This window comes from Branchiostoma lanceolatum, chromosome 2, assembly GCF_035083965.1.
Source record: "Branchiostoma lanceolatum isolate klBraLanc5 chromosome 2, klBraLanc5.hap2, whole genome shotgun sequence".
Taxonomy (NCBI): Eukaryota; Metazoa; Chordata; class Leptocardii; order Amphioxiformes; family Branchiostomatidae; genus Branchiostoma; species Branchiostoma lanceolatum.
The window spans coordinates 3,946,958-3,974,895 of NC_089723.1; the positions used below are offsets into that span (position 1 = coordinate 3,946,958).

General features: G+C 42.1%; 1 protein-coding gene across 1 annotated transcript; it reads right to left on the reverse strand.

The window, feature by feature from the left end:
- Positions 1-27,925, reverse strand: LOC136426585 (uncharacterized protein KIAA0825-like). Its single transcript, XM_066415256.1, has 16 exons — positions 27,819-27,925; positions 12,293-12,411; positions 11,581-11,723; positions 10,653-10,854; positions 10,201-10,255; positions 9,924-9,976; positions 9,571-9,713; positions 8,833-8,940; positions 7,839-7,891; positions 6,982-7,126; positions 6,392-6,494; positions 5,805-5,911; positions 3,470-3,516; positions 2,869-3,027; positions 2,265-2,359; positions 1-1,854 (listed from the first exon to the last, which is right to left on the reverse strand). The coding sequence occupies exons 1-16, from the start codon at positions 27,864-27,866 to the stop codon at positions 1,752-1,754; spliced, it is 1,683 nt and encodes a 560-aa protein (XP_066271353.1). The 5' UTR covers positions 27,867-27,925; the 3' UTR covers positions 1-1,751.
- Positions 27,926-27,938: the final 13 nt, after the last annotated feature.

Sequence of the window (27,938 nt, forward strand, 5' to 3'; positions counted from 1 at the left end):
TGAATGAAAGATCTTTATTGCACGTTTATGCTCTGATGAGCTAAGTACAGGTCATGGGGACAAGCAGAAGAATAGTTACAGTGGTAACAGAAATTTGATATCTAACTACATCTAAATACAAAGTAAACCACGTCAATTACACTATGTAGAACAACTGGTGGCACATGGTATCGCGGTGGGTTTTGGCCCAGAACCCCTGCAGGTACTAGGTTCGAATCCGGGGTCCCCTTTTAGGGTCCCCTGATTTGTGCCCTTGGGAAAGGCACTTAACATGACTTTCCTCGCTACACTCAGGTTAAAATGGCTACCTAGCTTCGATTAGGGACGTCCCTCGGATAAGACGTTAAACGGAAGTCCCGTGTTTGAGGAGAACCACACCTCGAGCATTTAAAAGAACCCACCACACTTATCGAAAAAAGAGTAGGGGTCCTTCCCCGTGTGAGTGGATCAAATAAATCTGTCCAGATATGCCGCTTGTACTGTTCAGTACAGACCTGGTGTGTTACGCCATGAGGTGGTTTACCGGGTATGCAATACAAACAAACAAACTAACTGCTAACTGGGATATCTCTGCTATATCCCAAAGTAAGCCGGTAAGCTTTGTTGTGATTACTCAACATTCAGTCAACAATCTTTACAAATGAAACGGACCCCCCATTTCAGCACCAATGAACAAATTGGTAACAAAAACACAGTCGGCCGTTTGACTGGAGTCATACTTTATTCACATACATATATACCTCTGCAGTTAAATGTTTAAAAACATAGCACAGAAAAACAACAGTTTACATAAAAATTATGAATATACATCTATGAATTTACACACATAGACACAGCACAATCATACATAGCTCTGCAGTCAAATGACATAGCACAGAAAACAAACAATTTACATCTTAATATATTTTTCTATAAATTTACACACACACAGACATCGGAAAATAGAAGTCTCTGTAACACATAACAGTACGTACATCGTATTGCACATTCCATAAACCTACATGTAAGATACAGAAAAACTACATCTGAAAAAGCTCAATGAACGCTGAAGCTGAAGGTCTATTTATGCCTTGGTGCATGCATACAGCTTTACGGAATGGATAAAGTCATATACATGTAATATGTTTAAGTTTTTCTCTTGGCCATCTGTTTCAAAAACTTCTCTTGTCTGATCTTTGCTCTAAAGTAAACAAGAACCAGGGAAACAATAGATTTTGTGGCCTGGAAGCTTGTGGTGAAGAGATGGGAAATGCAAGAATCTGCAGACTACTATTATCATCATATCTTGTCGCTTTAGTTCTGTATCCATTGAAGGCTGTCTGTCTAGCCTCTCATAGGTCACTGTTTGTGAATGTTGGACCAAGTTTGCAGTTCTGTTGGAGGTGCTGTATGGGTCATGTACTCTATGACTGAGCCTCTACCAGGCCCGGGGGTGGCTGGAAAAATAGTAGAAATTGGCCAAATAGAGTGAATAGTGTGCTAAGGGAGTCGGTTACGGAGGTTAAGGAACCATTTGCCATCTACAGGGATCTAGAGGTCGCAAACTGTAACTTCTATAGTAGAGAAGGTGACAGATGGTCACCGAAACGGCGGTGGAATAAATATTTTGGTTGTGTAAAAAAGAGTCTTTCTATTCAATGAAACTATTCATGGATGTGTCTTCTATAGCGGACTAATTTATCTGGCATATTATTTATCTGGCCACTTTTTATGATTTTTCCAGCAACCTGGTATAGGCATATGCCCTGCTATCACATGGATGAAGTCTGTTCCAGGCCAAACTTGCCCCTCAGCGTTGCGACGTGTCTCTTCTCCTTGTCCGTTCCCAGACACGACTCGTCCGTGATGTCACACCTGGGGTAAAAGTAACAGTAGCAAACCAGTTTATTTCATTATCTAAAAACATTCTGTAAAGTCTTATAATTCTTTTGGGTACCCTAAAGTTACTACAACTGACATTGAAAAAAAAAGTGTATTTGAAAAGAGATTTACTTTAGAGTAACTAGTGTAGCATCAGTAATCCCTGAGGTGTGCACACTTTAGATATCCAGGTGTTGAAGACATTCTAGAGAAGGCCTCAAAAACACTGTTTGTGAAATGTGTCAGGCTTTATTTACTCAGCAGAATCATGGAAGTTGACGTTAATATTGCAGCTACATGTAGAATCGTCGGGCTTACATTTCTGTATTTACAGTACTTTAAGGACAATGGTAGTTCATAAAGGTCGACAATGGTCGAGGCAAAGAGTAAACACTATGACAGACCTGTGCTGCAGAAGGGTGGTGAAGCCGGGCTCACTCAGTCCCAGGTCACTCTGCAGCAGCTCAGCCCAGTCCCAGGGAAACTCCAACAGGATGTTCTGAAGCAATAATAAGGAGTTTTATGCCATACCTGGGCAGCGAAAACGTTCCACACGGGTGTTCCGGACCGGGTGATAATTTTGGGTTATCACACATACAGGATTCCATAGAATATTTAGAAGGCATTTCGAATGGGCCGCTATCAAAAATTCGAATACTGGATTTGGTAGTTGTTTTTGTTCGAGGACACCAACTTTTTTCAACTTCTGGCGCATTTCGCATTGAAATGTGTTTTCTCGGGTGGGTATGACATAAATGAAATACAACATGGTGTATTCCACATCACTCTCGGTTCCAGCCCTCCCGCGGTCGGGCTGGTACCTTGGGTGATACGGAATACCCCGTGTTGTATTCTACAATGTATCTACATGTATTTGCAAGTTCTTGTCTGAGGGCTAATTGCAACATGAAAAAATGTATAGAAATTAAAGTATTTACAGACAATGAAAGTCAATAATGGCGACAAGTGGAACTAGCAGGTCATTGACAGCTGTTAATGACATCATACCTGATCGATGCTACAGTCCTCTATGCTGTTGAACTCCAGCTGGGGGTCAAAGGTCATGCCCTGATCCCCTGAACCAGGGTTGGGTTCAAAGGGCACGACCTGTGGGAGGTCATCCTTCCCCAGCAGTGGTGGGATCCCCAACTGTACCTGGAACCACTGCTGCAAGGTTTGGACAAAAAAAATATTGTTGAAAATCTAAAGTTTATTGCAAATCTATGCCGGTAGGCTAATTGCAAGTGAACATGGCTAATGATAATTAATGTACAAGCATAAAGTGAGTGAATATGAAACTAAATTTAAAAAAAAAATGTCTAATGTGGTTCTGAAATGGGGTTAGACTCCTTCTTGAATAAGGCTTGCAAGATGAATCATTTTCAAGTCATACCTGACATAGTACAATCATCAAAATTAGCTTGGTGCAGGATAAAGTGAACCTAAATTCCTTCTAGGCCTCTTCTAAAGTAGATCTCCTTTAGTTAACTCTGTGAATATTGTTTGAAAAGCACTCGTTCATTTTTTTCCTCTCTTCCTACAAAATGCAAGATTTGGGGTACACTACCAGGGACAAGGTTGTAAAATAAATGTAAATGTCGATCAATACCTGGTTTGCCTTGATGACATTGAACAAATGGGTGAGGTTGTTCTTTCCTAAAAAAAAAAAAGAGGGTGAAGAAAACATTCAATGAAAGACTCACTGATCAAGAATGCAAGTTGTGAATCAAAAATCATGTAACTGTTAGAAGGATTTGTTGTACTACTGTTAGTAGCAGAACATCACGTTTAGAATTTGACTGCTACTGGGTGGGCCAACTACATTTAAAAACTAAAATTGAAACATGCGGCTCGACCGTCGAAACTGCAAATTCATAGGGTTCCATTTTTGCTTCAATAAATTAAAGGTTGATAAATGTGCTTGGCTTCACCAAGGAGGTTTCAATCTTGACGAAACCACCATGGTTTCCACTTCAAGGAGCGCGCTCAGATTTCATTTTTCACCAGGCGTGTTTTTTTGACCAGCGATTGGATAAATCTAGGTCAAAATTTGCATACGCAGGTTACGCGGGTTTGTTTTCCTATCCCGGAAGTGCGCTGCGATACAGCGCGGCACTCACAAAAATCGTACACAGAACATGCAGAAAGGAATACACTATGACTTATGTAAGTTTTTTTGAGGCCATATGCTTTCAAAACAGACACAGGACTAGTATTTCTCGCCCTGCCGCCTGGTGGTGTAACTGAACGTAAATAAAGACAATTCAAACTCTACAACAATGTAGAGTAGAGTAGAGTAGAATGAACGTAATTTTTCGGCCGCGTGACTTCATACCACGTCTTGTGAAGAAACTCTAGTCTATTCTAGTGGATGCGTACCGCGTTATGTCAGTATATTACTAGCATACGATTATAATCACAACATGTCTTCTAAAAACAAAAGCAAGACAATCAAGCAAGCGTCTATCGCCATGGGATTCCAGAAACTGCCACCGGTGAAGCGGAAACCTTTGACCGGGCGGACTAGCAAGCGCGCCTTGCACGGTAGCAGCCCAGAAATCGCATGTCGCGGTGGTCGGAGGCACACGCCGTTGTATGAAAACTTGCGCTACCAGATTTTCTGATCTGGTCTTATCCTTGATCTGATACATGAAAACATTTTATTACCACAGTGTTTCTATTTTATCAACATCATAGACGGTCAGCCGCCCATGTTCCAAGGTCCAAACATCCACTTGACCTGGCTAGAACGCCGCTTTCACTGCGATCGACTGATTTTGTCAACGTTCAGGAGAACCTGCTCGGAACTTAAAAACTAGAAATAGGATTATTTAAAAACCGAAATTACGAGCATCTGCTGAAAATACTTGACAAAGGCTCCTTGGCTACACCGCCGACAGAGGCCCGCTGGGTAGGCGGGGCACTGTTTAAGTGATGTCGCCGCCGGCGCATATGAATGGGTAACGACCCCGATAACTTGCGTTATCGCGCATAGCTAATCAAGAGGCTCGGACAAAACTCACCCGCCCCAAATGCGTTAATAACGCGTTGCCGTAACGCGATACTATCGCGACGATATCGCGACGGTAACGCGACGATAACGCGACGCTATCGCGATATCCGTTAATTGTAACGCAATCAGTACTGTACATGTAGTCTGTCACTCTGTGTGCAGCCAGGGTATTTCCCTTTGAAATGTTTTGTAACAAATTACTTCACAATTGTGCATAAATCTCTTAACACTAAGCACATCAGACTGTAAGGCCTGATCCACTCACACCAGGAAAAGGCCTCTACTCTTATCAATAATAGCTACGGCCGCGTGGCGCGTTGGATACACCCGATCCCTCGATCTCGGAAGTTAAGCAACGCGCGGTCCGGACAGTGCTTGGATGGGAGACCAACCAAGGACGTCCGGATTGCTGTAGCCTCACGAAGCTTTCCACGAAATCGTCTTCCGGGAGGGACGTAAAACGGGGGTCCCGTGCTCGAGGAGGTGCCTCGAACACGTTAAACAGCCTCATTACCCTACACATTGGGTACCTGCCTGTGGCACTGGCTGCAAATACACCTGATATATATATATAAAAGTACAGTGAATTCTTTACAATGCTCAAAGTGCGGCTCTCCTCAAACCTTCATATAGGGCCTCTTTACTTCCCATCCGAGAGGACACCCCTAACCAATGCTTTGTACTCATTTTCACCAGGATGGACCCCTACTGTTATCGCTGGATTCTTTACAAGGTGTGGCTCTCCTTAAACATAGGACCTCTTTACGTCCCAACCAAAGCTACAGGTATTCATTTTCACCTCTTACTTAAAGTCTTAGAGAGTCAAAGTAGGTGCACAACATTTTGACCTACTAGGGATTTGAACCCAGAACCTTTAGAGTCTAAGCCGACAACCACAAAACCACTCAGTAATCCACTGGACATTACTGACCCTGAGGTTCCTGTAGGATGTTATGAGCCAGGGTAGACATGAAGAGCTGTAGGAACTCCAGATTACCACCTTCCAGCACTGCAGCACTGGAGCCTTCCTCTACAGACCTGCAAACAAACAACATGTATCGACTTAAGTTAGTATTTAGCACTATGGGCCAGGCAAGCCTTAAGATATCAATATCTGTAAGACTTTAGTGTAAAGTGTTTTTAGGAGATACTGCACATCACTTGCATGTAATTTGGAAAATTAATGCACATTACCTGCATGTAATTTGCACATTCATGGCACCTTGTATGATCATGAGACAACAGTATTAAATGAAACAAAAGTCCGATAATAGCATGTACTTACCACAAATGTGTATACCGTATACATCTTGATAAAGAGTAACACCATTTCAAAAAAATCAACAACACTGCGCTTCTTTTTCTTCTCTATTATTACTTTTTAATATACTATTAAATGTTTCCCTTCCTATGGCTTTTCTGGTATAGCTTTTCTCCCATCTTAACTCTCACCCCCATTATCTTTCCTTGCTTTAAACAATTGTTCAAAGTGGAATGGTCTCATTAATCAATACTTACACATTGGACACAGACTCCACGATGTTGTCTATCTGTTCAGTCAACCAGCTGCCATGCTTCCTCATGAAGGTATAGGCAAGACGAGGCATGTTGCCCTTACTGCCTAAAAGTCAGAAAACATAATTTACATGTACATGCATTCCGCTGCATTTTTAAAGCTAGTAGTCTTCTCCAATGTAATTTTCAACCTTTGAGTTTCATCATTACCTGGGAATACACTTCATGTTTATGCACTTGGCTAACAGTCCCAGCTATTCTAAGCTACATTGTAGACTTGCTGTCAATGATTGTAACCACAACAGTAGCTTACTTAATGTAACAGTAAGTTAATTTTACTCAATGCCACAGTGGCTGTATATATATAAGCATGGTAAGCACACATGTAGGCACAGCATTTCTCAGCTATATTGTAGACATACTTGCCACAGCTACGTTGTAAACTTAAATAACTGCAACAGTAACTTACATGTACTTAACTTACTTATACAGGCAAAGCATGCATTTGTCTGCTACATTGTACACTGTACTCAGTCTTGTGAAAGCCACATTGAATTGTAATGTTACTGTAAGTTACAGTAACAGTAACTTACTTGCTACAGTGGCAGTGAGCACATGGTAGGCACACAGTCCCAGTAGAGACAGGTTGTCCTTGATGGTCTGCTTCATGGTGTGGCCGGCCCACTGTTCCAGCTGCACCTGGTTGTGTAGAGCCAGGTACAGCGCACCTGCCAGCAGCTGCAAACAGCATTGAAGGTGAGTCAGAGAAACATGCATATACATGTAACAGTCTGACAATAAGTATTCACAGTTAAATTTTGATTCCCGAAGAACTTACAGTGTTGGAGCAAAGTTAAATCCTTCTTTGAAATTGAACTATGATCTTAATGTTCAAACAAAGTTCATGACATACAGAATTACAGGACAACTGCAGTTAACTTCCTCCTCAACACTTTGGCTGCTTTTTGCCTTGTGTCAATGAGTAGCAGAGTGTAATACATACTGATGAAGGCAGCCAAAAGCAGCCAAAATATAGGACTGACCAGATGAAGAAATTGACTGTTATACAATCTCTTGCTGTCATTATTGGTCTGACCTGTGGAAGGGCTGTTAGAAGCATGTCAAATATGACTTTTCTTGTGTCAAAGCACTTTAAGGTTATCATTTCTGTACAATCATGCACTTGTTTTTGTTAGTGTCTGCTTAGCCTCTACCAGGCCCCGCGGATCACTGGGAAAATAGTAGAAATCGGCCAAATAGAGTGAATTGTATGCTAAGGGAGTCGGCTACGCAGAGAGGGTCAAATCTGCAATCCTAGGTAACTGCACCTGCGGATGAAACCCTTGATGTCCAAACTCCCCTGGTAAATATTCTCCCTATACAATCATGACTAAGTCTTTGTATATCCGGTGTGGTTAGTCTGGTAGAGACTATTATAGTGTCTGCTCACCTGCAACCCCACACTGCTGTGAGCTGTCTGAATCTCTTTCTCAATTAGCTTGTCTGGAACAGAGAAATAACAACCATGGATGGAAGCAATTATATATATGTACAACACATACTGTTTAGCTAAAGAATCAAAACTTTAGATCTTATATAGGAATGATACAAAACACATGAATGAATGTAACGGCATGATGTAATTGTGGAATCACAAATCCTGCAGGGTTTCTAATTCTAGCTGAAACAATCCTTTTTCAATGAAAGAATAGCACAAACTATCACAAGCAAGCGACAAGAATTGAGCCAGTAGTCACTATGGAGGCTGGTACTCAGGCTACTAGCAACCCCTCCCAGTAAGAATATATCAAGCTGCTACTAAAACATCAAGGCAACTTGCTGCCCTATGTGCCACTATATATATAGGCACTACAAGTTGAAGTTAAAAGTGACCCAGGCATCTTGATAAGATTCATACAGGTGGTGCCCATCTCCATTTCTGTAGCCCTTTGGTCATACCTTTTTGCAAGTCACTACAGCAGGGGTCTAGTCCGCCGGTAGAGATGTGTATTTTACTACCATGATACTCTTTCCAAAATGTTGAGTGCTAAGCGGAGAAAGTAGTTTGTACCATTTTTAAAGTCTTTGGTATGACCCGGCCGGGGATGGAACTCACTACCTATCGTGTGCAAGGTGAACCCTCTACTAACTAGGCCATTGCACCAGTTACACCATCGCACTATAAGGCCACTCTAATCTAATTTCTTGGTTAATGCTGCTTTTCTTATTTAAGCACACAAAAAATCATGAAAACAGAAGGCTGGGGTGATAACTTGTACCTGACCCTGTTCACATCCTGAAACTGTGTGCACCAAAACACAGACTTTCCTCTGAGATTCTGTTTTCATGTTGATTTTGGAATTCAGCATCTTTTTTAAAAATCCGTTAACCAAGAAATAAAATTGGTGTGGCCTAAGGGTCTGACTAAACTAAAGACCACCTGCCTTGCAGTTGTTTACAGAAGAGTTGTACTGCAGTAGGTATTGTCTGTACAGTTTCCATCAGGGCAGACAGCAGGCAGGCCAAGGCTCGAGTCAGCACCACTTTCGTACCTGCAGGAAAATGGCAGAAAACTTTCAAAATTGATATCACCGGAAAAAGATTAACACTACATGTGACAGAGTACCACACTGCAAAATATGCAAAGCACACTGAAAGCAGAACTGAAGCACTCTGACGGCTAGGTCCTCCTACAACAGAAAAGAAAATCTAACTCCAAGATGCAAGACACAGTAGAATAGAGGATGAAGAAACTTTAAGTTAAGACTGAATGCAGCTGCAGGACGTTTCAACAAATGCAGATGCAGAAACCAGTATATGCATCATTCTGCATCTATATATACAGCACATGTACAGCTGGAACTGCCATTTGGCATAACACACCAGCGTCACAGGCATGCGGCACGGCATCTGAGCGCCAACATGCAGCTAATTATTTTAAACCGAACAACCTGTCATATCCAACCATTGCAATTATCTATTAGTAACTGCATGCATTGTTTAAAGTTATCTAACGAAAATGCCTCTACAGTACATTGTACTTGACAGTAACGAGTTCCACTCTAAGATAGCTTGAACACATCAATCTTTATATGTAGGTTGATAAGTCTGATACTTGAAGGCATGTCACTATTTCTTGTTCTTTTCTGAGCTGGTTGTAGATGATGATGATGATGACTTACTCATAGCCTTCTCCTCCTCCTCGCTGTCGTCCCCTCTTGCAGCCCTGCAGCCACAGGGCAGCGCAGACAGGGCGGCGGCCATGTTGGGAGGGGCAGGCTTCCCCAGGTGGTCAGCGACATAGTCGACTGCACACATCACAACACTACAGCCAACAGAATACCAGGGAAACATAATCAGCCTCAATCAGTGCCAAACACAAAATGTAGCTGATCGATAAAAAGTTACACAAAATCAACAGTAATTGCTGCGAACCACTGATGTTCCCAAAAGGGGTATCTTGAAGAATCACATTGTAGTTTTGTGTAGCTGAGCTAGCTAGCTAGACTGTATGCACTTAATATACTAGTCTTACCTTTTGATGATAGGCTGGACTGCATCAACCAGGCACTTGCACCACAGGGGCATCTGGGAGCAGAAAATAGAGATTAGCCTTAACAAGAAGTAGTGGAAATAAGTATGGGGATGGCTTGAAGTTTGAGAGGATAAGGCAATGCGCATGACTTGTATGATGTAAAATATTATACAAGTTGGGGCAAATCGTTGACAAAATTTTGAAGAAAAAAATTGCATACATCCAACCCTCTTCCTAATAAATAGATGCTTCTTCACATGTTAAAACATGCTCCTACCTTTTCCAACCTTTCAGCAAACATGGACACCTCGAAAAACTCCCAGCCCTCCAGTCTGGAAACAGACATGGAAATGGCACTTTAAAGTTCAAGCATCATGTAACAAAAAAAATTCAACTTTCTGTCTAAATTACATCTGAGTGTACAATTTTCTGACCTATATAAAATCATGCACAACTGGTGTTCATATTAGTCACATTGATGACCCTTGTAGTGACTTCAACTTTTATCATTGCAAATGTATCTAACTTATTACAACCAGTGTCTTTTTAATTCTTCTTCTTTTATGTGGTTAATATGTTTCCCGCGAAATCCAGTTGTCAAACTGAAGGAATCACTGATAGATGAATTCAAATAGATATGGATTCAGAAGAAGAGTTTAGCCAAACATCAAACCTGATATTGACCGCAACACACATTAACACGCACTGGACAACATAACAGCTACTCACCTGTCTATCACAGGTAACAGCACTTTGGACAGCACTGAAGGGTACTGGGGACAGCACAGCATGACCTCTACCACAGACTGCAGCACGGTTGACCCCTCTGCTGTTCCTACCTGTGCACAGCTGTTCAGCTGACAGTGCAGTTTTCCACATGCAGGAGTAGCGCTGGGACTGTTGTCAGCACTGTGTACTGTCTCTTTCAAACCTACACAAAGAATACAACTCATGGGACACTACTGCTTTCATATATATCTACCTTCACTAAGTGTGTGAATAGCATAACTTAAAAGGATGGATCCTAATGATATTTGGTACAATGTAGGTGGGTATATATACATCTTAACAGAACGGGAAAACAAAGGTTAAGTTTGATAATGGCCTCCTAGTGGCTTTCTAAGGTACTGCAGCAGAACTTCAAATAACCATCATTATATCAAGTCCATTCTTACGACTTCTCACAGCTTCCTCAAGTTGAGAAGCCTACAGCAGCATAAATGCACATGTACATAATTTTATCATAATAGCAACTGTGACTTTGCAGTGTTTGCTGAATGTTTTTCAAAATTGAAAAATGATAAATGTTTTCCAGCTGGCAACTTTGCAGGTAACAGTGAGAGTAACATTAGTTTCTGATAGTCATGACCTACATTTTGTAGATCAGCTACATATAGCAATATATATAATAATTGTGTATAAGAAAACTACGATATCCCACTGACCTGTTGGGGTGAGTAGTAGAACAGGAGCCTGACAAACCCCCATAATGAGGAGGTGCAGCAGCAAAGTCATGTACTAGGTACAGTTATTTACTGAAACTTTTTTTTAATTTGAATTGAAAAAAGAAATGTTTTTTTTTTCAGCTTGCAATTTCACAAATCTTAGAGTAATAGAGTAATTAAAATATTTCCTTTATTTTACAAAGCCCACTGACCTGTTTGTGTGAGTAGTAGAACGGGAGCCTGACAACCCCCCATGATGAGGAGGTGCAGCAGCATGGCCCAGTCTGGCGCCGGCTGGCTACACAGAAGCTTCAGCTGGACATACGCCGCCTGCTTAATGGTCAGCTCATGGAAACTGCAACCAGGATACAAAATATCATTTTTTTAAAATAATAAAATGGATTATTAATTACCATGTGACTTTTACAAATTAAAGTTAAATCAAAACTGCGTCGTACAATGTGTTAATGTTGACGGTTGGACAGAGACCACAGTGCTTTATAGTCAACTCATGGAAACTGAAAGCATCATACATGTAGGTGAGGGTCCAAAAGATTATTCAAATATAACATTATTCATCTTCATGTGACTTTTACAAATAAAATTTTAACTACACCCTACAATGTGTGCATGTGGACAGCTGGACAAAAGCTGCCCTCTTAACGGTCAGGTCATGGAAACAGGAACCATGACACAAAATATGAAAATATAAGAAAGCATATCTTTAGTTTATCATCTAAAATTTATGGTCTGATTTAAAATGGACGTTCAGCAGATGAAATGAAATTACCAGAATCAATTATATAAGAACACACTTACAAAGCTTTTAGAAGATTGCTAGAAAAAGACATCTAAAAACAGACAAAGGTGAAAAAGTCTACAAAAAGCACACAAATGACAAGCTCCCAACACTATACAATGTACCTTCCTAACTGCCCAAATAAACCAGGGTACAGGAAATGTAGCCACTGTGTGTTCTGTCTGCCTGTACCTTCTCCCTCATCTCCCTTCTTCTTCTTCTTGTGAAATCCCTTCTTAAACACCTTGAAAAGAACAAGAAATTAAGACATTAGCCATGCTTTCAAGAACATGTTCTCGTTTGATACTTGAGGCTTATGCCCGAAGCTATCTCATACACGGGGCCGCTGGCTTTACGTCAGCATCTGAAATTATGAATGCAATCCTTTACAACATGTCCAAGCTGGAGTCGACCCCTAGGATCAATCTCGGGCCCCAGGATCCACAAGATTCGATCCAGATGGCGAAACAGCGCGGTTGCGCTACTACTTGCGCATAATAATTTGCAAACTTTTAAGGTCAGTTGTGACATTAGTCGTTCAGCGCAATATAAACACTGCCTCCGCGTTGCATGCCTGCGAAGCTGGTGTGGTATATGCTGAGAGGCGTTTATAGTGGCTACACAGACACAGAAGCTGGTTTGTTATGCTGAAAGGCAGTTACACCGGCAAAACAGTTATAGATGCTAGTAAGTATGTTATGCTGAAGGGCAGTTATACAATATATAGATACAGAACAGGAACTGGTGTGTTACGCCAAAAGGCCTAGGTGTTTAGTCAGAAGGGGGGCAACAGAAATTCTCTGTAGTATTATTATTATCTTATGATCCACTGCTCACCGATTCACTATTCTGAATAACGTGATCTCGAAGAAGTGGTGGATTGCTCATTCCTTGATAAAGACGAGCCTCTACCAGGCTTCACAAGTTGCTGGAAAGATAGTAGTGTCGTAGAGACATTTAGTGTGCAAGATGTTACTGTAATTACAACAGGAAGACGAGCAGTCTATCCCTGCAGCTGGTGGTCAGAGACACCAGACATCTGTTACTGATTGGTTTGTAATAAAGGGGGTGGACATCTGTCCATCTACAGCACTTCTCACCAGGCAAGCACTGAGTCAAGACCTCATTCCTTGCTCTCCTAGCTAGTGCCTTTATCAACTCAACACTGGTGGCAAGCGGTGTGTTGCCGCTTCCGAGCGGCCGAACCTGCGCTAAGACGCCATCTTAAAGCCTTGGCCCGCTACCATGCCTCCTGTATCGCCCGGTGATGAGACCATCGGCTCCCCGAGCGATCACCGCCCGTGCTGTGATGGTACGCCTGCAGCCGTGCCACGTCGACCGCCGACCCCAGCCTGCCGCCTCGCCCGGCCGTCCGTTTAGATGTAGTCTGCCTGCCTACCGCCGTCTCGCACCGCCAACAGACCCAGCTAGACCGTACAACACGCCCGCATGCTGTCCTCTAAACCAGCTGGCCAGCCGTCCACGCCTGCCATGTTCCCAGCCATCTCTGCCTGCCGTCGCTAAAGCCAGAGCCGCCGGCCGCCACGTGTGCAGACCACGCTGCCGTCTCCCTGCAGTCAACCCACCCGCCCCGACTGAGGAGCCATCGACGATGCCACCCCGTGCCGCAACTGCCTGCAACCCTCCACGGCCACCCTACCTACCTGTGACCGTCAGCCGGCCACGCTGCAGCCTCGCCGACCCGTCACAGACCCCGGACCGTGGAAGCCTCGCTGAGCCTCGCGCCGCCGATCGTCGACTGCCGACCCCGGCATGAGAACCCCGCTACGCCATATCACCGAAGCTTGCCGCTAAGACTCTGCTGTTCATGACAACATCTGAACTTTGCGACCTGACGTGACCCGTGCGATCCTCACTGCGAACTTTTAAAGAAATTCTCCCTTGCTCCAGGAAGACCACTGAACTTTTGCCGCGTAAGATAAGACCTACGAACTTTTGTGGTTCTGAGTAAGGTACGGTACACGAATTGTATGTAACAGTTAGGTGTTGACCTGGTCCATTTTCGTACGCCTACGGGTAACGATTACGCCTTATCAAACCTTTTTGTTTTGTATGTTGATGTTGAACTTGTATGTGCTTGCCTAACTAGATACTAGTAGAACGATTGCCTACGGGCCTACCCTATTTTTGCTGGAAGTACAAATTCTTTGATTCCTTGAGACGTTCATGTTGTAGCTACATGGCCTCGGATCAATCTGCCCTGCTTGGGAAATGTTACTGTGCTATGTAACGTGTAAAAATACAATTGTTCTCCATCTGTTTGTGCTCCCGACGGTTTTCTATGCAGTGGTCTGTCAAATATATTCCCACCAGCTTGTCGCTAGAGCAGCGATGGCAAACACATGTAAAAATAGTGACCCGCTGTTTTCCCACCATATCATCATTGTTTAGCTGTAATGACAGGAAGAAGTCCATTATTTGTCACACCCGCGCCCGTTTATGGCCTTGCAATGTTTATCTTACCATCTCTGCTCATATTATTGTGTCCGCCCTCTCTGTTTTCAACTGTTTTACCTGTCATACTTAGAGCATACATCAATAGTTATTTTAAAGAAGTGGGGACCACTTCTAAGTGTACGGGGGAGTATTGTCGTAGAGACATTTAGTGTGCAAGATGTTACTGTAATTACAACAGGAAGACGAGCAGTCTATCCCTGGTGGTCAGAGACACCAGACATCTGTTACTGATTGGTTTGTAATAAAGGGGGTGGACATCTGTCCATCTACAGCACTTCTCACCAGGCAAGCACTGAGTCAAGACCTCATTCCTTGCTCTCCTAGCTAGTGCCTTTATCAACTCAACAGTAGAAACTGGCCAAATAGAAGGATGCCAGAGGACTGTTGGTCTGCCAAAGAAGCAACATATAAGGGGCAGGGATGGTGTTTTCAGTGTGATATACCTTCAGCACCAGGGACAGGGGTGGTGTTTTCAGTGTAATCTTAGGGGACAGGGTTGTGTTTTCAGTGTGAATTACCTTCAGCACCAGGGACAGGAATGGTGTTTTCAGTGTGATATACTCTCAGCACCAGTGACGGGTGGTGTATTCAGTATGATATACCTTCAGCACCAGGGACAAGGATGGTGCTTTCAGTGTGATCTTAAGGGACAGGGATGGTGTTTTCAGTGGTTAGCGATCTTGCCTCTGGAACTAGAAGCCCCGGGTTCGATCCCGGCTGTGTCGCTCACCCGACATGCACGCTACCGGAAAGGGTTGCAGTCCTTATAGGACGGGACGTTAAGCCGTGGTCCACTGTTTATTGTGCTTGTTGAAAAAAAGCCAGGGGAATTTACCCGGTATTATGAACCTGTAAATACTGCACATAGCGTCTGTCTTCTCTGTCATGACCAGTGGAAAATTTGCTCATCTGTTCATTTGAGCTAAACTGGTTCGAGATCACTTTCCTTTCCTTAGTACTAAACTTATGCAGCAGCATGTAATGCAAAGTTAAGACACATTATTGTCAAAAATTATTACAAAATGATGGAGCACACATAGAATAACATTAAAAGAGCACATTTTATTCAATTCAGCTGCACTACACACACAAAAAATCATCACATTTGCACATTATACATCTTGATTCCTAGGATACAACTTACAAAAAATGTCCACAGTTTATATATTAAACTCCATCATAATATTGTCAATAGTATACATAGTCACGTGAAAATGAATTTCAAAAACAAATAAGAGCTGTCATTGTATAACAGTAAAATGGAGTCTTAGGGTAGCAGGTTGTGCATGTCTGAAAGAGCCAAAAAGTGCTTCCACTTTTGCTATATTTTGAAAATTTCTACTGACCTAATTTGTACTTTGCACAATATGTGCTTCACTGCCTTGTATATCTCCAATTTTGGTTGTTGATCGGAGCATGAATGCCCCCTGGTCACTGTTAACATTGATGTGCTGTCCTAACTCACAGACTGTCCATGAGCTGTTTTGTACCTTCAGCACCAGGGACAGGGATGGTGTTTTCAGTGTGATCATATATTGATGTGACTGAATTTGAGCAGTCAATATGTTGGGAACAGTTCCAGCTTTTTATTCTTGAAGCAACAAGCCAAATGAGCCCTCATTTCTGTCTCCTTAAATCGCACGGACTGAGGGAGAATTCCATATGCTAGGCAGGTGGCAAATGCAATTGAAAATACTCCACAATCTGATGAATTTGGTTGTTGTTGAACAGCAACAACCCGAAGACCTACATACTTGTCTTCACCAACTAAACATTTGACTTGCTCTTCAATCTCAGCTTGAATGATGTCGTGAAAGAGACTGTCATATAAGTCTACAAGTCCATCATTACTCTTTACAGTGCTGCAGCACACCCAGTGGTCTCTTCCGGTGTGCAGAATTTGGATGAAGGGATTTCTGACTCTTGCAAAATTGCGCCAAGGTCCAAGAGTTGCTCTCTGTAACCCATCCATAGATGGGTTGACTCTCTTGAGGAGGACATGGGCATTGTGTATAATATCACAGTCTAGCCACCCACATGGATCTGTTATCAGGGCGTAGTGATCATCTGTCATGTTACATGATGTATAACCATGGTGCTGATGATTCGGTTTAACGTTTGCCTGTGTTGGCAGTGACTGGCCCTCTGATTGGCTGACTGGTTGTTTGACGTTTGTCGCCTGTTGGTTAGTACTATTTGTCAGTGACGTATAACCATGGACACTCTCATGGTTTGGTTTAACATTTTCCCGTGCTGGCAGTGACTGGCCCTCTGATTGGCTGACTGGTTGTTTGATGTTTGTTGCCTGTTTGTAAGTACTATTTGTCAGTGACGTATAACCATGGCCCTGATAATTTGGTTTGCCGTTGGCCTGTGTTGGCAGTGACTGGCCCTCTGATTGGCTGACTGGTTGTTTGACGTTTGTTACCCGTTGGTTAGCACTATTTGTCAGTGACGTATAACAATGGCCTCTCTCATGGTTCGGTCTAACGTTCTCCCGTGTTGGTAGTGACTGGCCCTCTGATTGGCTGACTGGTTGTTTAACGTTTGTAGCCTGTTGGTTAGTACTATTTGTCAGTGATGTATAACCATGGCGTCTCTGATTGTTTGGTTTGACGTTCACCCGTGTTGGCAGTGACTGGCCTTCTGAATGGTTGTCTGGTTGTTTGACGTTTGTTTCCCGTTGGTTAGTGCTATTTGTCAGTGACGTGTAACCATAAGGCTGATAGTTTGGTTTGACGTTCGCCTGTGTTGGCAGTGACAGGCTCTCTGATTGGCTGACTGGTTGTTTGACGCTTGTTGCCTGTTGGTTAGTAGTATTTGTCAGTGACATATAACCTGCCATTGCATAGCCTCTTGTAGGTTGTGGTGGGTCGGCATTGACTGTTGCATTCAGCTGGATCGTATGGTCATCACCTTTCTTTTGATTGTCAATGCAAGTTTTAGCACATGGTTGAAGCTGTGGCCCTGGGTCTTCATCGTGGGTCACTGCATATGGCTGAAATTGTGGCCCTGGGTCTTCATCGTGGGTCACTGAATATGGCTGAAGCTGTGGCCCTGGGTCTTCATCATGGGTCACTGCATATGGCTGAAGCTGTGGCCCTGGGTCTTCATCGTGGGTCACTGCATATGGCTGAAGCTGTGGCCCTGGGTCTTCATCGTGGGTCGCTGCATATGGCTGAAGCTGTGGCCCTGGGTCTTCATTGTGGGTCACTGCATATGGCTGAAGCAGTGGCCCTGGGTCTTCATCGTGGGTCGCTGCATATGGCTGAAGCTGTGGCCCTGTGTCTTCATCGTGGGTCATTGCATATGGCTGAAGCTGTGGCCCTTAATGGTCTTCATTGATGGTAGTTGTTGCGTATGGCGCAAGCTTACCGTTTTTCCCTTTCCCTGACACATCCATGTATGATACAGCGTAGGGCTCAATGTCATCATTGTCCTCTAGATCTGATGCCTGGATGTGAGCAAAGGAAGTCGTTGCGTATGGTGCAAGCTTACCGTTTTTCCCTTTCCCTGACACATCCATGTATGATACAGCGTAGGGCTCAATGTCATCATTGTCCTCTAGATCTGATGCCTGGATGTGAGCAAAGGAAGTCGTTGCGTACGGCGCAAGCTTACCGTTTTTCCCTTTCCCTGACACATCCATGTAGGACACAGCGTAGGGCTCAATGTCATCATTGTCCTCTAGATCTGATGCCTGGATGTGAGCAAAGGAAGTCGTCGCGTACGGTGCAAGCTTGCCGTTTTTCCCTTTCCCTGACACATCCATGTATGACACAGCGTACGGCTCAATGTCATCATTGTCCTCTAGATCTGAAGCCTGGATGTGAGCAAAGGAAGTCGTTGCGTACGGTGCAAGCTTGCCGTTTTTCCCTTACCCTGACACATCCATGTATGACACAGCGTAGGGCTCAATGTCATCATTGTCCTCTAGATCTGATGCCTGGATGTGAGCAAAGGAAGTCGTTGCGTATGGTGCAAGCTTACCGTTTTTCCCTTTGCATGACACATCAATGTATGACACAGCGTACGGCTCAATGTCATCATTGTCCTCTAGATCTGAAGCCTGGATGTGAGCAAAGGAAGTCGTTGCGTACGGTGCAAGCTTGCCGTTTTTCCCTTTCCCTGACACATCCATGTATGACACAGCGTACGGCTCAATGTCATCATTGTCCTCTAGATCTGAAGCCTGGATGTGAGCAAAGGAAGTCGTTGCGTACGGTGCAAGCTTGCCGTTTTTCCCCTTCCCTGACACATCCATGTAGGACACAGCGTAGGGCTCAATGTCATCATTGTCCTCTGATGTCTGGTCCTGGGCAGGTGTTGGTTGCCTGACTGCAGCTGAGTTTCTGTCCGATGTTCGCAGTCCGGCCAGGTTTGAGTGGACAACAGCGTACGGCTCAATCCTATCGCTTCCATCTGTTTCAGCAGTGCCACGACGGCAGTTGTACAAGTAGCCAACAACCACCGATGCCAACACAACAAGGAGGGGCACAACAACAGCAGTGATGATGGTGTTGACATGGCGACTGTCATCGTCTTTAGTTACGATTGGGCCATCGAGGAGAGTGACAATGTGGATCCCTGTCGTATGCTGAGAGCCTGGCATCTCTGTGGTAATGGTGTCATTGTACAGACTCGTGTTGATGGTACGAGGCTCAGCTAGCGCTGTGATGGACGTGACCCCCTGTCGTGACCCGTCCGTGACAGTCTGACAGACGTCCTTCCTCATGGTGGCAAGGAGAGTTCCGCGCAGGTCAGCTGGTGATGCACACTTCAGGATGGTCGGAACAACAATCTGGTCCAGGTTTGGAAGGTTGCAGATGAACCACGTTAGATTCCCGTCACAGTTCAGCTCGTTGCCCGTTATCACGAGGCGTAACTTCTGGTGTTGACTCAGACGCAGGACTCTGCTGTCAATCGTGGTGATGCGGTTTGTTTCCAGGTGTACAACCACCAGTGCTTTAAGCGGCAGAAGTGCATCAACGGGCACGTAACGCAGGCGGTTCTGTTTCAGCTGCAATGAGGCAAGGCGAGGCAGGCCACGGAATGCATGCTCGGATATGACGGAAATGGCGTTCTTTTGGAGGTACAAGTCTCTTAACTTCTCAAGCCCAAGGAAGGTGTCAGATTCTGAGGATAAAAAAAGCAAACAGGATACTGATTATTACTTAATATTTTGCAGAGATTTAATTACACTGTTAGAGGCGTAAGTTCGTTATTCGTTTGCGGTATTTTGAATTCACATTTACAGTCTGTAGCACAGCAAATGACAAGTTTGTAGTGTGATGAGCTCACTCACGACAAATTTTTCTAGATTTAAAGTACAGTGATTATCAAAATGGTGGTAACAAACACCAAAAACACCATCATTGCAATAGGGTGTTATACCTGTCCAGTCATTTACCAGGTAGCTTTCTTTCTAACTTTCTAATTTACTTTTTTTTAACAAAAGCTAGGTTGTCTATCGGAATTCTAAGTTGTTCCATCTAATTCTAAGATTATCTGGTTTCTTATTATGTATTGCACATAATGCCTTTTACAATAATCTTGTCACTTATACTGTATTCAATTCATTATAATAATTATTGTTATAAGCATTTTTTTTTGTTTCAGGTCTGGAGAAGATACAAATGTAGATTCAAAATAAAAAGCCACAAGCCACGACAAACTAAAATCATTTACATTGTAACATCATGATGGCTATTTTGAAGATACAATCCTTTCTAACACACTTATTCCATCTTCAGACTGAGACTTTTTGCTTTTCCTCCAGTAACAACAGTAACTGCTACACTTCACCTGGTACAATGTTTACATGTACTGTAAACTTCTCTCATATCCCACATAAAACTGACCTCTTGTAATACATTTTACCTACAAGGCATATCTTTAAAATCTAATAAAAGACTATGACCTCATTGTGGTGGGGATGAAATGGTTGAAGTATAGTTTGTAAAAAGAACTAAATTGCACATGTGCAGTGTTAAGTTTTATTCCGTTTTATGAAGTTTGGTATGAAATAAACTGTTTTCAAAGTCAGCTTCAAGAAAGCTTTTTAAAAAAGCTGACTGGGGCGCATTTGGAAGAAATGAAATGAAAGTTTCTGCATAAAATATGCCAATGAGACTCATTAGCATAAAATATGCCAATGAGACTTATTAGCATAATGTATGTGGTGCATTCACCTTTCCTAAAGGCACCTACAAATCAAATATGACATCTGTAGCATTTATCGTATGGGATATACAAGTTCCTGCATAAATTATGCAAAAGAAGAAGAAGAAGAAAAAAATGAAGAACATGCCAGAAAAAAAAATATATTTCCTCCTTGTATAAAAAGTAAAACAAAAAAAACAGAAATAGAAAAAGAAAAGAAAAGGTTGTACCGGGGTTCAAACCGGGGACCTTCCAGTCCCCACCAAACGTACACTCTCTAATGTTCTACCAACTGAGCCACGTAGGCGGGACTGTATCATGTGGTTTTTAAAGGTACCTAACGTTTAAATCTCACTACACGGCAGCATATTTTGGTCACCTTTTTGTCCATTTTCTCAACAAAATCAGTTCCTTTTTGTGTAATTTTGTGGTAATATATGTAATATGGCCATTTATGGGGATCTGACAGGGCATACAACCACGGATGCCGGCGGAAATGCCCAAATATATGCATGACTTTTTGTGGAACGACTTTTCCGAAGTGAACTACTGGTATGATAGTATATATAAGTAATTGCGACATATCCCAGTGTTGTACAAGCAAGACATTTTTAACAATTCATGTCCATTACAAAACATTAACTTTTAAAGGAAAACTTTATATTGTTTTACCACATCGTTTGCATGGTTGAATATCAATCTACATTGTACTATTTTGCAACCGTTCAGCATTTTCTATGTTGGGCCCACAGAAGAAAGTGTACATGCCGTGCCGTCCTGTTTGGCAGGTATAAATGTCCAAACATGCAGGCAGTGCCCGGGCAGTCTGTCTTCGGGCAGTAAGCCATACGGCCCGGTGGGCCGTATGGCAAAAATTAAAAGTACCTTTAAGTTAGTACAGGAAAATTAGAAAATCTACACCATTCCTGAATAATACTCCTATAGTACTACACAATAAGTTGTTTTAATCTGTAGAAAAAGACCCATGTGCATATGCCCAACCTCCCGCATACCAAATTTCAGGCCATTTGACTATAATATCTGATTCAGGAGCTCTAAAAAAACTTTGTGAATGTCAACATACCAAGACTGGAGATACGGTTGTCCTCAAGGTGAAACCTTTCCACCAATGGGAGCCCTCGGAAAGCCCCCGGCTGCACCATGGATACATTTGACTCTTTGATGGAAAGGGTCATCACTTCAGGGCTGTTCGGGAAAGCCCGCTCCGGAATCGTAGAAGAACGCAGATGCTTGAGGAAAATCGATACCGTGGCTTTGTCGAAGTCGGTTGGAATGGCGTCGAGACATGCGGGGAAGCTGTATGTTCCTCCGTACCCAACCCAGCTGCAGGGGGACCCCTCCCAGTTCTCATCCGGACAACGGCAGACGACTTTAAATTTCCACAGTGGTGGCCATACACGTTTGGAGAAGTGACAGCTGTCAGGGCATCGTAAGGCTGCCGCGGACAAGAAAAGTAGATCTAAAACCAGGAATAAGATGTAGAGCAGTGCCGCGTTTCGCGCCATCGTACCGGTTTGTCCGTCACAGCAAAATGTATAATCGGGCAATATTGACTAGCCCAACATATGACGTCTTCATACATTATACATTTTATATACTGCATGTTTCCTGCTGTCGGGGTCTGAGCCGCAATGCATTGCCGAAGAATTTTTTTAATGGGATTTGCCCATGTTTCAACATGTTTTCATGTAACACATGTTTTGCTTATGTATTATTATGATATTGTAGTACCTTATTATCTCCATGAAAAATAGAGATATTGTTTTGTGTGTGTGTGTATGTGTGTGTGTGTGTGTGTGTGTGTGTGTGTGTGTGTGTGCGAGTGGGTTCCCTAGTTACCTTCGCCGGGAATGTATGCATTCGCGGTAAGGTTATGTTATCGGTTACGCCAGCTGTAAAGTGGGTCCGTATGAATGTCGAGATCATAAGTCGAGAGAACTTTGATGGATCTTGCTGATTTTTGGTAGGTAAGTGGCGGTTGTGGAAACGAAGGTCAAGTTCGAAAATGGTTAACCTGGCGTTTTCCTAAAGTGCTCCAGTGGACTTTTTTTGTTAGTGTGTTTGTATGTAGACAACATAACTCGACGTATTGATGATGGATCTGCATGATTTTTGGTGGGTACGTAGAGATTGTGAAAACGAAGCTCAAGTTCAAAAATGGGTCACCTGGCATTTTCCTGGGGTACGGCAGTGGGCTGTTTATGAATGCGTATTTGTTTGTTGACAGGATAACTCGAGAAGCTGTTGATGGTTGTGCATGATATTTAGTAAATAGGTAGATTTATTAAAGGGGAAGGTCAAGTTCGATGATGGGCCTCCTAGCGGGTACTTTGGGTACTGCAGTGTAGCTTCAAAGTTTGAGGTCGAATTTTCTGCAAGTGCTACGGTCATGATTTTTGTGTGGTAGATAGTCCATGCCACATGGAGTAAGTTGTGCACGTTTGGGCCCTCTAGCGGCTTGTTTGGAGCTGCAGCGGGTGTTTTTAATTTGTTTGTTTTGACCTTTGGACATGAATAACTAGACTTATGGTCAACGGATCGTCTTGATTTATGGTATGTAGATAGCTCGATTAATGATTTACATAATTGAATATTCATTATGCAAATCAGGAGCTAATTTGCATAATTAGCAAGGAAAGTTTATAAATCTGCTGCCTTTCCAAATAGGACTCTCAAACATGTGACATATATAGCTGAAAAAGAGAGAGGTATCGATAGATACCAATGATGCTAATAGTTACCTATTTTGCATAATTAATAAGAAAGTAATAATTGAAAATACCACAATAGTAAATGATTGGAATTTCATTCTTGTATCATTAGGAAGCTAAGTAAAGGTGAACAATATCAGACAAAAATCATGCATGACAAGGTCTCATTAACATAATTTATAAGGAAATGTCTACAATTCCCTTTCAATTTGCTATTGTTAAGTCTATATATTCAGGTTAAATTGCACTGACAGGTGACCTAGTTTACCGGAGCAGGCTCCCTGTGAGACGTCCCTGGAGGACACATGTGATACTTTACTTGCATGGTGCAGGGCTCTGTTTTAGGGTCAGGGAGGTCACACGGGCATTTAAACACAGCAGCCTTACGACCTAACGCTCTCCCTGTTGGAAGGTATAGGTTTGATAAAAACTGATTGATATGTCAACTATGAAAACTAGAGTTCCACAAACACATTATCTTCGCCAAATAATCAAGGCTTATTATGGAAAGTGATTTATATTTACGTGCCTATCACCCCCTGCAAATTTGATCATGCACCATACCATTTGGACGTTATGATTGGGCGAATGAGTCCAGTTAAGATAGGGTTAAAATCATTTGGTGGTACAGGACTAGTATATGTGTAGAGTGTGCTGATATATGTTATAACTGGTCATGAAAAAATATGAGTATGTTGATATTATATGGGCCACAAAGGTTCGATATGGCAGTGTTGAAAGTTGAAAGTGATGATGAAATAGTACAGTCAATACATATGAATAGAATAAATCTGGCACGTTTTTAGGTGTTTCTAGTCAGGCTTTCTATTTTGTCCCTATTTCGTTAGGTCGCCAACCGTGTTGAGCAAAAATGCTTAAACTGAACGCGTCAAAAACCAGCAGGACCCACACCTCTGTTTGGAGAATAGTTTATTTATTTGACCTACATGTACGTTTATGCAAGGCTATCTGTTTACATGACCTGACACTGTCCCATGTCCCATTGAAAGGCAGTGGGTTAACAAACTTTCCTTACTAATTATGCAAATTAGCTCCTTATTTGCATAATTAGTCATTGATTGTGTAAAGCACCATCTGAGCTCTCTACATACCAAACATCACGACGATCTGTCGACCCATTCTCAAGTTATTCATGTCCGAATGTCAAAACAAAAACACCCACTACGGTTCTTAACAAGCCGCTAGGGGGCCAAAATTTACAGAACTTACTTTCTGTGGCATGAACTATCTACCACACAAAAATCATGACCATAGCACTTTCAGAAAATATGCCCCTAAATTTTGAAGCTCTGCTGCAGTACCTTTGGTACCCGCTAGAAGGCCCATTATCGAACTTGACCTTCCTTTCGGTAAATCCTACCCATCCACAAAATATCATAAAGATCCATCAACAGCTTCTCGAGTTATGCTGGCGACATACAAATACACATCCACACAAAGCCCGCTGCAGTACCGACGGAAAATACCAGGGGAACCATTTTTGAACTTGACCTCCGTTTCTACAACATCTACACAACTGCAAAAAATCACGAAGATCCATCAACGTTTCCGTCACTTTTTTTGCCTACATACAAACACAAAAAAATGCTTAGTCCGCTGCAGTACTATTGAAAAACGCAAGGTAAACCATTTTCGAACTTGACCTTCCTTTACACAACCACTACACACCTACCAAAAATCATAAAGATTCATTGAAGTTTTCTTGAGTTATGCTCCTGACATACATTCAGACCCACCCAACAGATTTTTCAACCGAAAACATAATCTTCTCCGAGTACAAGTACTCGGCGAAGATAATAAGGGCATAATTGAAGCAAATACATTGCCAACAAATTGCCTTATTTTCTGTAGTAAAGATAAAAGTTATGATACCAATTAAGCAAAAATATTCTTACAGTGATTATTTCTATAACTCTTGGGAGAACTCGTGTAGGTATAGGTATGGGTTTGTTTTAAACTTTGAAAGAGAATACTAGTAACTCAAGAAGGTGATGACGGATCGTCATGATTTGTAGGGATGTACATAGTTTGAGTGATGATTTACATGATCGTATAAGAATCATGCAAATCAGGATCTGTGATGTGAAAAAGTATACAAACCCTTGCATTCCATTGTAGTCAAACACGTGACATGTAACTGAGAAAGAGAGGAATATTGATAGATATCAATTATTCAAACGAATACCTAATTGCATAATTTATGACAAAATACCATAATTCCAGAGTGGTAAAATGATGGGATTTCATTCTTGTGGACGTTATCAGACATAAATCATGATGGCCTCATTTACATAATATATGAGGAAATGCTACAATGGCCCTCTTTTCTAAGATTTTACTTTAATGCTGTGTTTTGTGTAGAGAAAAGGATCACTTGAAATTCATGCAATCGAGGACCTTATTTACATACTGAGTGATAAGCATTCACTCGAAAAGGCTAACATCAGTCGGCGAAGGTATGAGGAATGAGGAACTCTTAGACTAGTTTTTTTGTATCGATTGGCCTGGATGTGCTTTGGTCTTGGCAGATACATGTAGCTTGTATATTGAAGGATTTGTGGTGTAGGATTGGGCCCCCTAGCAGCTTACCCAGGAACTGCAGGGGCATTTAAATCTTCCAAGGACTCCAAGGATAACTGAACTAAGAAATAACAGATTTCCTTGATATTCGGTATGCAGGTAGCTTACATGTACATGTAGACAGAGGTATATAAAATAACACACAATGAGATACAAATCATGGAAATTGAGACTTAATTTGCATGATGAATAACTCTATAATTCCAGTGTTTCGTACAATAGGACTCAATTACTATGTACGCAGTCAGTATAACGTTTATGACAGGGACTTTAAGGAATTTGTTTTAAATTTGTTAATAAATGTTTTCCTGTAACTGTTATAAGCATAATATTTACTTTCGAAATTTGCAAAGCTATACGTTAAAGTGGTGTGGCATTACTAGTACATGAATTTCCCATTTTGAAAAGGGCTGGCCATTAACAATCTTAGTACTAAATAAGAGCTTTGGCATACTTTTGTACATGTACTGTACCAATATCATTATGAACCATGAATTTTATTGGGGGAAAATTATGAAAAATGCATTTAAATAGATAAATGTAAAAACAAATTGCCGGTATAAACATACATTGTAACCTGACTCATTTGAGAAAGGGCAGTTCGGTTCATGGTTCATTGACCTTTCATTATAATAGCTTTTATATAATGATTATAATATTCAACACTTTTGCAAACGTCTGGAAATTAATCATGATCATACCACTTCCCAGTGGCATGTCTTTTATCTTAACTCTCAGTCCTTGAGAGGAAATACGTGGCATACATGTAGGACAGGGGGAGGGGTATCAAAGGAATTCTTTCTCCATGTTGTGTGTGTGTGTGAGAGACTAATTTTCCGGATACAATTACTATACTTTGCTCCTGTTCCGATACTACTGTGATTCTTGATATGTTCACGGTAACTTCATTTTAGCTACTTTAACAGTCACAAGTAAACCGCTAAAATTTCATCAAATATGTAATCACTAACATTTGAGACTGATGTTTGTTCTAGCCGTTGAAATAAAATGCAGTGAACTGCTCACTTTCCCCTAACCACGAAAATTACCAATTACAGTACTTCATTTTTTGGTCAAAACAAAATGAAACATTTAGTCAGCTTGCATGTAATGGTAAGCTAGACAGTTTGCAGTTATCAAAATACAGTCTGACAAATTTTTCTGAAAGCGAATGGATGAAAATGGTATAACCTTCTAATTCGCTCGCAACTGGGTTATGATTTTGCACAAAGGTCCTACATTCCATATTTGGTAACAAGATCTCTATTTGTATCAGTATATTAGCCAGTATAACCACCCTAGGCTTATAGGTTTAACACACCATCTTCGCAGGCACGCGGCATGGCAGTAGCTGGTTATACTGTAAAATTAATGCATTTTAGTTTGCACGGTTTTGATCTCGCTGAAGAGAGAAAACGGAGTGTTTGTGGTGGTTTTCGGTTCGCGTTTGAAACAATGGTAGTGCAACAGGAGCACCTGTTCGCGGTGGTTTTAAGTTTGCGACAAAGAACTAACGGCAAAAACCGTGAGCATAAAACCACCGCGAACATTTCAGCATTTACAGTATTACACTGAAGGACCAATATACTAGGTAGTTCACATGATACATGTATAGGTTCCATTCTGCAGTAGTTTTCTGGAAAAAATCTTAAAACTTTGATCCTGATGTTACGGATACCTTGTAGAGATCTGCTAGTGGAGATGAGACCACAGTGAGCGCTGCCATGAGAGTGGTGCAGTGGTTGTGTATGGTAGTGACGGGGTGGATATACCAGCTATACTGATACAGAAGCTGTGA

Excerpts from the sequence above, each read along its gene's own strand:
- LOC136426585 (XM_066415256.1), bottom strand. The coding sequence starts at position 27,866 with ATGGCAGCGCTCACTGTGGTCTCATCTCCACTAGCAGATCTCTACAAG. Across the intron at positions 3,517-5,804 it reads CATCCTACAGGAACCTCAGG|GAAAGAACAACCTCACCCAT; the intron begins GTCAGTAATGTC and ends TTTTTTTTTTAG. Across the intron at positions 2,360-2,868 it reads AGGACTGTAGCATCGATCAG|AACATCCTGTTGGAGTTTCC; the intron begins GTATGATGTCAT and ends TTATTGCTTCAG.